Below are 12,489 nucleotides of genomic sequence, written 5' to 3' on the forward strand. Positions count from 1 at the left end.
CCTTTCTTGCTGAAGGCTTCGACTACGGGCTTATGATCTGTCCTCAGTTTAAACCTCATTCCACACAAAATCCCTGAATTTGTTTATAGCCCAATGTGCCGCTAGTGCTTCTTTCTCAATTACAGAGTAATTGAGCTCGGCCTTGCGTAGCGAGCGCGATGCAAACACTATGGTTTCCTCCCCTCTTTCTCCGACCTTCATGAGGACTGCTCCCAAGCCTTTCGAACTTGCGTCGGTGGTCAACAGGATCTTCCTGCCAGGTATGAATGATTTGAGATTCGGGGCTTAGGCCAGTGCTCTTTTCGTATCTTCAAACTCCTTCTGGCACTCTCCACTCCTGAGTAGGTTGCGTATGGCATAAGTGCGCCTGACGAAGTTCTGCATGAATTTACTATAAAACTCCACCAACCCCATGAGTGATTTTATTTCCTCTTTGCTCTTGAGAGGTGCAAGGTTGGTAATCGTGTTTTGCAGATCTGCTTTTGAGCAAATGCCCTCTGCCGTCACCTTGTGGCCCAGAAACTCTATCTCAGCACAGCCAATCTTGCACTTTTTCTTCTTCACTGTGAGTCCTTGTTCTTTGAATCTTTCCAGAACCTGCCTTAACCTGATCTCATGTTGCTTGCCATCATCTCCAAAGATCAGCACATCGTCCTGAAAGCACATGACCCCAGGAATGCCTTTAAGGAGGCTGTTCATTGTCCTTTGGAAGACCCCCGCTGCGGAGACTAGTCTAAACGGCATCCGCTGAATTTGTATGCACCCATGGGCGTTATAAATGCTGTGACGTCTTGTGAGTCAGGGTGGAGCCTGACGTGGTGGTAGGCTGAGGTCAGATCTAGCGTGGTTAATACTTTTGCCCCCTCTAACGTGCTCATCATCTGTGTAATATTCGGAAGGGGATACTTGTCGACTATGACCTCTTGTTTAGAGCTCGGAGATCAATGCACAATCGCAAACTCCCATCCCCTTTCTTGGCTGCAACAATAGGTGCCAACTTCTCCGTGGCTTCTACTGGTTTGATCACCCCCGACCTAAACAACTTCTCCAATTCTTTCTTCACAGCCTCCTGTATGAAAATGGGGAGATTCCTAACCTTGGCTGTGACAGGCTTGGAATTTTCTTTGAGCTTTATTCTGTGGGCATAGTTTCTGAGACATCCTAGTTCCTCTGTGAACACTTCCTTGAACTCTTCCTCTATTCCCACCAGGGTCTTCCCTACCTCCTGTACCAATATCTGGGGATTCTTGTTCGGATTGAGGTAGATGCCTAAGTCTTTTTGGGCTTGACACCCCAGGATATTGTCCCCCTTTTTGGACACATACATTTTAGTGACTGCCAACCTCTCTTTGTAGCCTACCGTACCCCAGAAGTAACCCCTCATGTGTATGGGCTGCCCACCATAACCTCCCGGTCTTACATCCATCCTCTGCAGAGTCAGTTTACCTTTAGACACTCTCTCAAACTCTTCTGCAGATATATTTGTCATTTTCAAGCATGAATCAAACATTGCCTCAACCTTTATTTCTTCCACATCTATGAAGTCCTTGGGATTACTCACTGACTCCCCTTGTACCTGCAACACAATCTCATCACAGACACGGGTGGTAGTATCCCTAGTCTGTTTCCTGTAATTAGCATTGCTTCTGCAGTATTGTCTGAGAGGTGTGGCGCCGCGGCCAGGGCGACTGACGCTGGAATCTGGGGATCAGGGTTCGATCCCCGGCTCCGGCGGCAGGTTAGCCCAGCACCATGCGACTCTGGGCAATAGCTTGCTTAATCTTCCCGACGGCCCCCAGCGCCTAGAGACCCTAACGGGTGATTGTGCGCTATACAAATGTGGATTATTATTATTATTATTCCTTCCGCACTTGTTGCAAGTAAATTTTAGGACGGGGCACTCTCTGTCATTCACCAAGTGACCCGGTTTTCCACACCTGTAACAGTTTCCTTTGAAGCCCGAACTCCCCCTAATCTCTTTCTGGTCCTTTTTTTGCTCTTTGACAGGGAGTATACCTTCACTCTCCACAGAGACTTCACTCTCCTTGGCTTTGCCCTCATTATCCAGTTTTATTTCACTCACCCATTGCATCATGTGTTCTACTTGTTTAGCTACAATTAGCACCTCCCCAAGGGGTGGGTCATCTTTCAACCATAACTTATCTTGTACACGCTCAGTCTTACAGGTTAAGAGAAATTGGTCGCGTATCCGCTCCTCACAGGCTCCCCCAAACTTGCACGTAGCTGCCAACTTGCACAGCTCTGAGACAAACTCCTCTACTGTTTCTCCTTCTTTCTGTCCTCTCCTCCCAAATTGGTAACGTTCCATGATAGTGCTTATCTTAGGCAAGACATGAATGTCTAGCTTCTTCAGACTTATTTCATACTCAGTCAACCCTCTCGCATCATTGGCACTAAGCTCCGGAGGGTGTTCTAATACCTCTTGCCCTTCATCACCCAGATAATGCATCAGCAAAGCTACTTTCCTTTCAAGCCCTAAATTCGGTCCATATACCACTGCGTAGTTCTGGAATACCTTTTTCCATTTATTCTATTTGAGTGTTGGCTCCCCTGGAGTGGACAGAAAAAATGGCGGAGGTGTGACATTCTGCATGACAACTACTAGATGTTGTGACTAAAGACACAAAAGAAAAAGAGGAAATGCCCAGTGAAATGTCCCTCGGCAAATCAGATAAACATGCAAACCTCCTAGTCTACCAGACTATCACCTGCTCTGAAATCAGGTATTAACTGAAGTTTCTTTTTGTAACATACAAGTCCTGAAGACAAATAGGGGATAAATAGTGTTATAATCCAAGAGGTGGTGCTGTTGCCTAATCAGTCTGCTGCTGTTGTTTGCAGAGTTCCTCTAACACTCATGTTTCCTCTCACCAACTGATGATGAGTGTTTGGAACATCTCACCCAAAACGACAGTCTGTTATCTCCTGGAGTGTGTCCACACACTGGTGCACTAAGGTGACAAAACTCCTGCAATTGACCCCATCGCGTTGCTAACAGTGCGGTATCTATGTGTGAGAGGAGGTCTTGGTTAATTAGCGTGACCAAACTATATTGTGACCAACTGCTGTCCACACTTCCTTTGGCAGTCCTCAACTCTGGCTTCTCATAAAATCACTAACGGAGCTGTGCCAGTCAGTGCGACCGGCAGGAGGGCTTGAGTCAGGACAGCTTCCTCGCGACGTCTCTCAGTCTTCCCCGCTTGACTCGCACTTTTCACCAGACAGGGCGAGCCCCTTTCAGACGCTCTGCTGAATCTCCACACATGGAGCCCTCCTTCCAATAGAAGACACACCGTGGAGTGCAAGGAGCCCTGGGACAGGATTCAGGGTGCAGTTTGCAACTTCGCCTCACACCGTCGACCCTCTCCTCAACTGTCCGCCACTCCGCCATTGCATTCACACATGGCGAGATGGCCACAACCTCCTTTCTCACACCCCCTTTTCGCAGCACTCCGTCGCCCAGATGACAGTGCAGAAGCTACCTGTCTGAGGTACCATCGGCGGGTAGCCAGTGTTTTCTAGGGTGTGCTTTACTCAGCCACTGAGAGGTGAGTGAGTACTTTTCTTAATTACTTAATTACTATCTTTTTAAATTTCTTAATTACTTTTCATAAATTAATCTTCAGCCCTCATCTAGTTGCGTGTACTGCACTGTTCCGCATAAGTCTCTCACAAGCCACAGTCAACTCTCCTCTCTGTACTCACGATACCGTTTCAGTACACATAGGAGTCCCTTCTAGCGTGTTGAGGTCCCTTCCTCTTTGGCTCCTCTGCTCCCGGATCCCATCCTCATCGCCAGTGTTAAATTCTCTTGAATAAACTACCAGGAACACAGGAGGCATAGAGGTGAGAAGGTGATGTTTATTTTCAGTTCAACCAACGGACCCCAGCCACAGCTGTTAGCCTTGACTCGTCTCTGTCACCGCTCCGCACATGGAGCTCACCTCAGAACGTTCACCACTGTGACATTCTAAAGCATGTCACAGTGGTGTCAACCAATGTAAGCGTAGAGGAGTGGGGATAACAAAGGCAGGGCTCCCCCTACAGCGGAGGATACTACATTCCCTAAAATGAGGGCAGTTGGGGTCTGCATGGGATTGAGATGATTACCTGTGGTGATCAACTGCCACCAAATCAGACTACTATGTAAAGCAGAATTTTGGCAAGTGTACATTTTTTAATTTTTTGCTGAGTTTTACTATAAGTGTTTGTGCTTGAAGGCAAAATAGCCCCTAAAAGCATAAAGCGCCAGCCGTGGCTATCTGGTTGTGCCACACCAGGTCTCAATCAAAAGTTCAGGCCTACCTCAGTTGAGCATTAGTCAGATATAGTCCCAGATTGGTTTCCCTGAAGTTTTACCTTCTCAAGTTTTGTGACAGAGTCCCGTTTGCGTGGGAGGGGGCTGTGAGGAGCAAGAAGAGCATTGCGGGGGCAGTCGGCAGGCGCATAGATCACGCCAGCAGTCATGGGGGGTTGGAGCTTTGCATTGTAGTCCCCTGCAGGCTTTCAATGTTGCTGTCTGAAGTGATGGCAGCTCTAGCTGATTTTCAGGACGAGCGCTATGGTTCCAGTGCAAACTGGCCCTGTTTGTGGTCGCAAAGAGCACAGAAGCTTGAACTAAGAGCCAGTTACGCCACACCATGGTTCCAGGACCTGAGGGGCACCACTTAAGGGTTGGGAACTCGCTGAAGATTAGGAGCTGTTGATGAGCCTTTTATGTCCCTGAGGCTCAGATCAGGAGGCCAGCAGACTAAATAGCCCATTGAGATCCTGGGTTCAAGGTGGAGTTGCATGTCCAGTTCTTCTTCCCCAGGCAAGAGTGTGGCAGGGCAACTGTTTTTTCCGAGAAAGAGTGACAGTCCTTGTAACAGCCCAGCAGTCCATCTTCCTGGAGTAGTACCTACAGCTCCAGAAGTGTATTCAAGTTGTGGTGCCTGCGGTCCTTCCTTTATATACTGGTGTCCTGGTCTCCTAAGGTGGGAGAAGCTTCTAGGCAGTGTCTTTAAAGTACATGGTATTCCCTACCTCCCCTAGCTCCAAGCTGGCTGCAGTAGCAACGTGGCCTTGTTAAGCCCTTTGTGTGAAGGTGGAGCACAGTTTATTCAGTTGCAAGTGGGGCTGTGCTAAGACCCCCCTTCCTGCCAGCACATAGCCCATTCAGGCACACCTAATCCCACTATTGTGTGACTGTCTGGTAGGAATGTACAAGATCTAACTGTCAGCTACACCCAGTCATTAGACCAAAGACAGGCTACAGGCACCACATGGCTATGGCAAGAAAATGGCAACTTTCTAAAAGTTTTACTCAAAAAGAGGGGGTTGGCCCAATTCACGCAGCTAGAACCGGCTGGTAAATACAAAAGAACAAATTGTCTAGCCGACAGCTTACAATGCTGTTTACTGCTTCAAAAGAATGACACCAAACTCAAAGTGTCTTGGTCTCCATTATTTATAATGTTGACTATTTAGACCTGTTTTAAGGAAAACCATTTCATTAGGTTTTGGAGAACAGAGGTAGGCAACACTTTTTGTTTCAACATTGAACATAAAGACAAACTAACACAATAATCTCAAAATAATTACAAAATATGACAAATAAATCAATTACAAGTGAATTCCAGTATTAAATCAGTCATTATTTTCACTGCAACACTCCTCTCGGTTTGTAAATGTGTTAATAATTTATCCTGTGTTTGCTGACGAACGGGAACAAATGTTCAAGCTTAAAGGGTTTACAAAACTTCAAAATAAACCCCTTTAAGCAAATCCTATTTCCATGCAATTGTTTCTCCAGTGGTAAAGGATGCCGAAGCGTTTCAAATCCCAATCTTATTGAGATTTTCTTCAGGGCTAAGACTGGATAAAATCTATAAATCAAAAGGAAAAACATTTTGACTTGATTGACCCCTTCCTAATATCCTGCATTATTAATGAAAATTATCTTTTTGCTAACAGTACCTGCTGAATGTTTGGTTGAAAGCTTCTTCTTTTAATTAGATGGCAAACGCGTCGCTCATGTTGCTGGCCGTCTGGTCTGAAACACAAATGTATAGCATTCATGGAACTACTGTCCCCTATTTTCTTTAGAATTCAGTATTTTTTCGTGGGGCAGAAATTCAGATTCTAAAGTGGGTGAACTCAAGTAGCATTCATTCCTCCTGTTCAAGCCAAGGGACTACATTTGTGTATAAAGTTTGTGTAGTCGCACACTTACTTCTTTCACAATTCTTCCATCTGTTATGTTCTGGCATTTGGCTCTGACTGATCCGGTCTACTTGGCTTCCGTTTAGCCGGTTTTAAGCTCACCTTCCTACGGGACTTGTGTGATGCATTGTGGAACTTGTGATATTTCAGTTGGCTGTAATTTGTCACACCTTTAAATTGCCACGAGAACTTTGTAGTGGGGTACGAACTGGGACGAGTATTTTACCTAATCACACTGGTTGGAATAGTTCAGAGTTGCGCTCAACATATTTCTGACATTTCATTTAGTCTTGTTGTATTTCAAAATCAAAAAAACCTCCTTTTGTAACAGAATCGCCTCCAAATCTCCTCCTCTTGAGGTTGATATATTCGCGCACAATACTGTCCATTTCAAATCTTTCTCGCTATGGTTTGTTTGTATGAAATGACTAACCATCGGGGCATTGGCAACCTTTGTTCTGATTCGAGAACGATTTTGGGCAATATGTATCTTAACCTCTTGGTTCATTTTCCCAATGTATATTTTGCGGCAAGGGTAGATAATTGCGTAAACTAAATTTTTCGTCTTGGAATTCGAAAAACCTTTGGGGAGCCATTTAATGTTGTTATGCTTGAATCCTGACTCTTCCAGGGTGGATTCACAGGCTATGCATTTTCCACACTTATGATGGCCTTCAATCGGTGTCCCACTTCAAGGACACCACGCTTGGTCTCTTTATTTATTTTTTAACGTTAACACTCAGGGCGGTGCCCACTTCAAGGACACCACGCTCAGTGTTAAAGTTAAAAAAACTAAAAAAACACGGTGTCCTTGAAGCTGCGCTGCACTCAGTTTTTAAGTTAAACAAACATTTGCAATGCAATAGATCTTGCATTTACGCGAGTTTAAGCTATTGGCATTGTCATTTACAATGCCAATAGCTTAAACTCGCGTAAATGAGAGACCTATTGTGTTGCAAATGCTTGTTGTGTATGGTTTGATGAAATGTGTTTGTATGTGGCCCATAAGTAGATACACACACCAGTTTCTCCATTGGTGGCTTTATTTTTTTCATGAGAAGGCAATCTCTTGGTGTAAACCAAGCTCTTTTCATTACATTTTTCAGCAGTTTTCTTGGGTATCCTCTGTCTTTCAGTTGGTCACATAGGGCACCCGAATGAATCTCAAAATCTTGCTTACGCGGAAAGTTGCGCCTAATCCTCAGAAGCTGTCCATAGGGTAAATTATCTTTCAAATTCCTGGGGTGAGAGCTTTCATCGTGGAAGATGGCGTTCTTGTCTGTTGGCTTCCGATGTAGAGTAGTTCTTATTATGTTTTTAATGGGTCTGACTTCAACATCCAGAAACTTTAAGTTTATCTTAATTTTTGTAAAGGTAAACTGACTCCTGTTTCCATAAACAAATTAAGGGGATGGAAGAGGTGTTGTAGGGCAGTCCGAGGACCACTAGGAGTCCACAAACCCTACTGAGGTGGTCCACGATTGCTTATAAATTGAATCATTAACAGATTAATATAGTGTACAAAAATGAAGAAGCAACATGTAAAATTGAAAACTTTAAAATATTTGGTAATAGTGCAGGAACTTGAAATTAGAGGCTGAAAAATAAACTAAGTATTAAGCAGGGGGAAGCTGTGGATTGGCTGTGTCACAGTGAGGGGGTGCTTTCTCCTGCTTTCCTTGGATCTGCGCTGATCTGACAGAGGCAGGAGGCAGGAGGGGAGGTGACTCTGCGCTGTTTCACAGTGTTCTCTGGAGACCAGGTATGGGTGGAAGAAAGGTGGCAGAAACAAGCACCTCACTGCGGTGAAAAAAGAATAACATGATTTTTCACCAATGTAACTAAAGAAGAGAATAACTGGATTTTGTAGGCTGGCATTGACCGTATAACAAGATTTTAATTGGTGTTAATTTGCAATTTGTCATGTTTTCATGGCAGAAGAAAAGAATGGATCTCACCTTGCTCTGATATCATTCATAACGGTCTTCCTGTCTGTCTCCTTTCTCTATCACTCTTATTGAATAATACTTTAAATGTCTTTTTTCTTTTTTTTAGGGCAGCATTGTTTGATTACGCAGATCTAGCGGAGTATTTGATTTCAATGGTAAATATTTAACTTTTTTTAACTGATTACCAGGAATGTATTAAATAATTTTTAGCGCAAGTGACTGCTTACTTAACAAATTGCAACAGCTAATTACCATTTGTGTAAACATTAATTTCCTGGACATAATATGACAGGAAACCTGCAGTAATAAACCTAGTGTTGAAATCTCATTAAGAAAATCTGATACTGGCAGCACATGTCCAACATTCATATTGTGCATTTATAACGACACATATGTTATTGTGTATCTGTGTAAATGTATTTTTTCATATCCTTAAAACTTGCTCTGATAAATATTTGACTATGTTTGCTATCATAAACGACTTTTATTAAACTGTGTTTTATATCAAAACTTTTATATTTTTAGTTTAAAAAGTGTGAAAAGAAGCAAGTATATGATTTCGATTGTACAATCAACAGGAATAGTAGTGTCTTATAGAGTGTTGCATTACAGTTCATACATAATAGTGAGAGTGACACACAGGGCTGTAATATTCTGAGTTAGTACCCTATGATATTATAGACAAATAGGTCCCTCCATCACTACGAGAACAGACAAGCGCTTACACACCCAGTAAGGTATATTGTGTTCGTCAATTTGCTAGTTAGACATTATAAATAAGGCATCTATCGAAAATGCATTTGGATATTTAAGAACAATGTATATCATCCCACCAAGTAGAGTACAAATTATGTAACTACTGAGTTAACGTTTATTCTTTTCACAAAATAATGTATAACCAGCAATGAGGGTAACGGTTCCAAAGAAGCACTTTCAATAAGCGAGCAATGCTCCTCAATAGATCTTATGGCCTTGTTGTCAGTGGAAAATATAATATTGGAAAATTAATTGCATATTTTCTACAAGTTCAAGAAGTGACAAAACAAGAGATTGGCTGGACCTGGGCTGAGCGGACTGCTATAATCTTTAAGTGCATCCCGTGGACTTCTGTAGATCTGTTGTCTACCGTCCAGCCACTTCTCTCTCACATTTTAATTGCAGGATTAAGTAGAACAACAAAGACCTTTCAGAATGTAGGGACATCTTTGTCAAGTCACAGGTCAGTTTAATGGGGGAAGGAGATTAGAGAATTCAAACAGGCAACACCTTCTCGCTTTGGATGATGGATTGCTTGTAGGTTCAGGTAAGGTGATCTTCTGCAGTGGTTGCCTGATCTGTCCAGAAATCCTTGTAGAGGTAAACCAAATATCTTCTATACAGAGGCTTATTGACAATGTACAAGGTTTAAAGTGTAGCCTTTTTTTAATCAGTGCAGGACCTCCAGGACAGGCGCAATGTGGTAGATGCAGCCTGAGGATGAAGTAGAAACTCAGGGAAATTGGATTTTCGGCTACGAGGGGAGAAAAGGTGTAGTCTTCCTGTGAGTTGGCACTGATCTTCGCCAATGCAAAATAAATGGGCTTCTGAAAAGTAACCTGGTTTAAATGACGGTCTCGGGCTCAACCCTAGTTGCTTGGCTGCAACAGCCAGGATTTCCACACATAACTACAAGCCACTGAATTTGCAGCAACAAGCCCAAACAACAGACAACAATGCAGTTACAAAATATAGAACACTAGCAGCCCGTCCCGACCTTGTCCGGGTGCTTTCAGGCTTCCCCCTACCCCCGCCTGCCCCGACATTGCCCAGCAGCCCGTGCCCCCGCCCGCCCCGTCCCCCGGCTGCCGCCTGGCCCGACCCTCGCCTGGAGGTGTTAGTCCCCGTCCCCCTCCTGCCCCGACCCCTGCCTGCCCCGACATTGCCTTTAGTAACTCCCCGTCCCCCGCCTGGCCCGACACCCGCCTGCTTACCTCATTCTCCACTCCTGAGTTGACAGGTCCTCGCCGCTCTGCTCCTCACCGCCTGTCCTCCGCCGCTCCTCCCCCGCGCCATGTCCATCTCTCCGCTGGTCTCTCACCGCCGCTGGCCTGTCCGCTGCTGCTCACGTGACCACTCCTCCCCCGCGCCATGTCCGCCAGTCCTCTGACGCCGCTCTGACGCCGCTCCTCGACGTGAGCACGCACGTCGCGGCCGGCGCTACTTTGGGGGGACTATTTTTTTTTATTAATTTTTTTAAATAAGGTTTTTTTTAAAGTTTATATAGCCTATAACCATCTTCACACCCTGCCAATTTCTACGGTGTATCGGGTGTGTAGATTGGCGCAGTGGTTCCCGCGTTTACTTGCCTCAAAGCCTGCAAGTTTCTCCTTTATTATAGTAGTATAGATGTAACAAAAAGATGTTAATATGTCACTTCTGTTCTTGGATTTTCGTCACAATAAAATACACTGAACATAATCTTCACAAACGTTATTTACAAAACTTTAAGCTATTGCCATTATAAATTACAATAACTTTTATTTAAGTATTAATAATTGAAAAGAAATTAAAAGCCATTGTTATTTGTAATATCAATACATGTAAGTCACGTAAATACAACACATATTGCATTACAAATGCTATAGGTGTCAAATTTGCGAAAGGTATAACTATTGGCATTGTAAATGACAAAGCTATTATATTAGCTATTTTCAAATACAAAACATGAATACAAAATTTGTAATTTACAATACCAATAGCCCAAACTTTCCTAATGCGAGACCTATTGCATTGCAAATGCTTGTTTCTAACACTTCCCTGCCACACACACACAAATACCACCACTGCCCCGTATCAGCCACCACTAACCTCAACGCCTCGTCTGGGGTAGCAAGCACTTTATAAATGCAATTACAATTACACCTCGGGCATCTGGGTGTTATGCACTCCACATACAGCTAGCTGTCTTATGTTTTTTACCCCTACATGTTCAGCACTCTGCCTTATTAACCCTTTGCATCATACACTGCCTCTGTGTTGCTCTTCCCCAACTTGCCTCTGTCCTGTAGAGGCCTCGCATAGTTTTGTAAAATTTCTCTAAGACCCTACATTTTCACTCCCGGACGTTCCTTTAACAACATATTGTAGTTTCAAACTTAAGCCCACAGTGTGCAGATGACCTTACACAAAACTACAATTCCCAGAATGACTTCTTTTGTTCAGGGACAGAACAGGACGGAGACTGTTCTGACACAGAGTCTTCTGGTAGCTGTGGCTGCGCACAGTCCTCCTGTTGCTTCTAAGCGCTGTGCAGTCCCCCCGAAGCTCCCTCCTCGAGCAGCTGTGTTGCTCAGACTGGGAAGGAGAGACTTTGATGTTCTCTGCATGGGCTTATTTCCTCGGGTGTAATTGCAGCCGCTGAGCGCGGCAACAGGCAGTTTAATTAGTGAGATATAATTCAGCACTTGCCGCACTAATTGATGACAGCTATAAAGTGCTGTTAGCAGGCTGGGGGTAGGGAGAGGAGATGGGGGAAATAGACAAGGCGAGGAAAGAGGGATATGGGGAGGCAAAGAGGGAGGGGGGAGAGAAGTGCCGAGGAGAGGTAGATACAGAAAAGGAGAGAAAGGATAGAGCGAAGGGAGGCATAATGAAAGCACCGCCTCTGTAACTTTGTGGATGCAGGTCTCTCACCGCCGCTGGCTTGTCCGCTGCTGCTCACGTGACAGCTCCTCCCCTGCGCCATGTCCGCCGGTCCTCTGACGCTGCTCTGATGCCGCTCCTCGACGTGAGCACGCACGTCGCGGTCGGCGCTACTTTGGGGGGACTATTTTTTTTTTATTTAATTTTTTTAAATAATGTTTTTTTTAAAGTTTATATAGCCTATAACCATCTACACACCCTGCCGATTTCTACGGTGTATCGGGTGTGTAGATTGGCGCAGTGGTTCCCAGGTTTACTTGCCTCAAAGCCTGCAAGTTTCTCCTTTATTATAGTAGTATAGATAAAGAAAATCCAAACCAAGTGATAGGAAAACAGATAAGCAAATAATATGTAAATGTCACAAAAAATTAGGAAATGTGATGTATGGATAAAGGATGACTGTGAAAAAAATGAATTGCAATGCTTATTGGCAAAACCTTGCTCCAGTTAAAAATCTTAAAAAAATGGTTCTCAAATTGACGAGGACAGGAAAGCAGTGGGTATTGTTTTTGTCACTGAAAGGAAACAACAAACTCCTTTTGGCTCTGTTCAATAGTGCTGTCTCCATACTGTGGTGGCTGTTGTGACCCATCAAGAGGTGGTGATCTTTTAGGTAGGTGCTGAGATGAAAGTT

General features: G+C 44.2%; 1 protein-coding gene across 1 annotated transcript in view; it reads left to right on the top strand.

Moving 5' to 3' along the window:
* TRPA1 (transient receptor potential cation channel subfamily A member 1) overlaps window positions 1-12,489 on the top strand; it is an 812,153-nt gene that overhangs the window by 377,704 nt on the left and 421,960 nt on the right. The window contains exon 9 of the mRNA XM_078686165.1: window positions 8,281-8,329. Within this exon, the coding sequence (XP_078542291.1) occupies window positions 8,281-8,329 (49 nt within the window). The remainder of the gene's footprint in view (window positions 1-8,280; window positions 8,330-12,489) is intronic.

This window comes from Lissotriton helveticus, chromosome 4_1, assembly GCF_964261635.1.
Source record: "Lissotriton helveticus chromosome 4_1, aLisHel1.1, whole genome shotgun sequence".
NCBI lineage: Eukaryota > Metazoa > Chordata > Amphibia > Caudata > Salamandridae > Lissotriton > Lissotriton helveticus.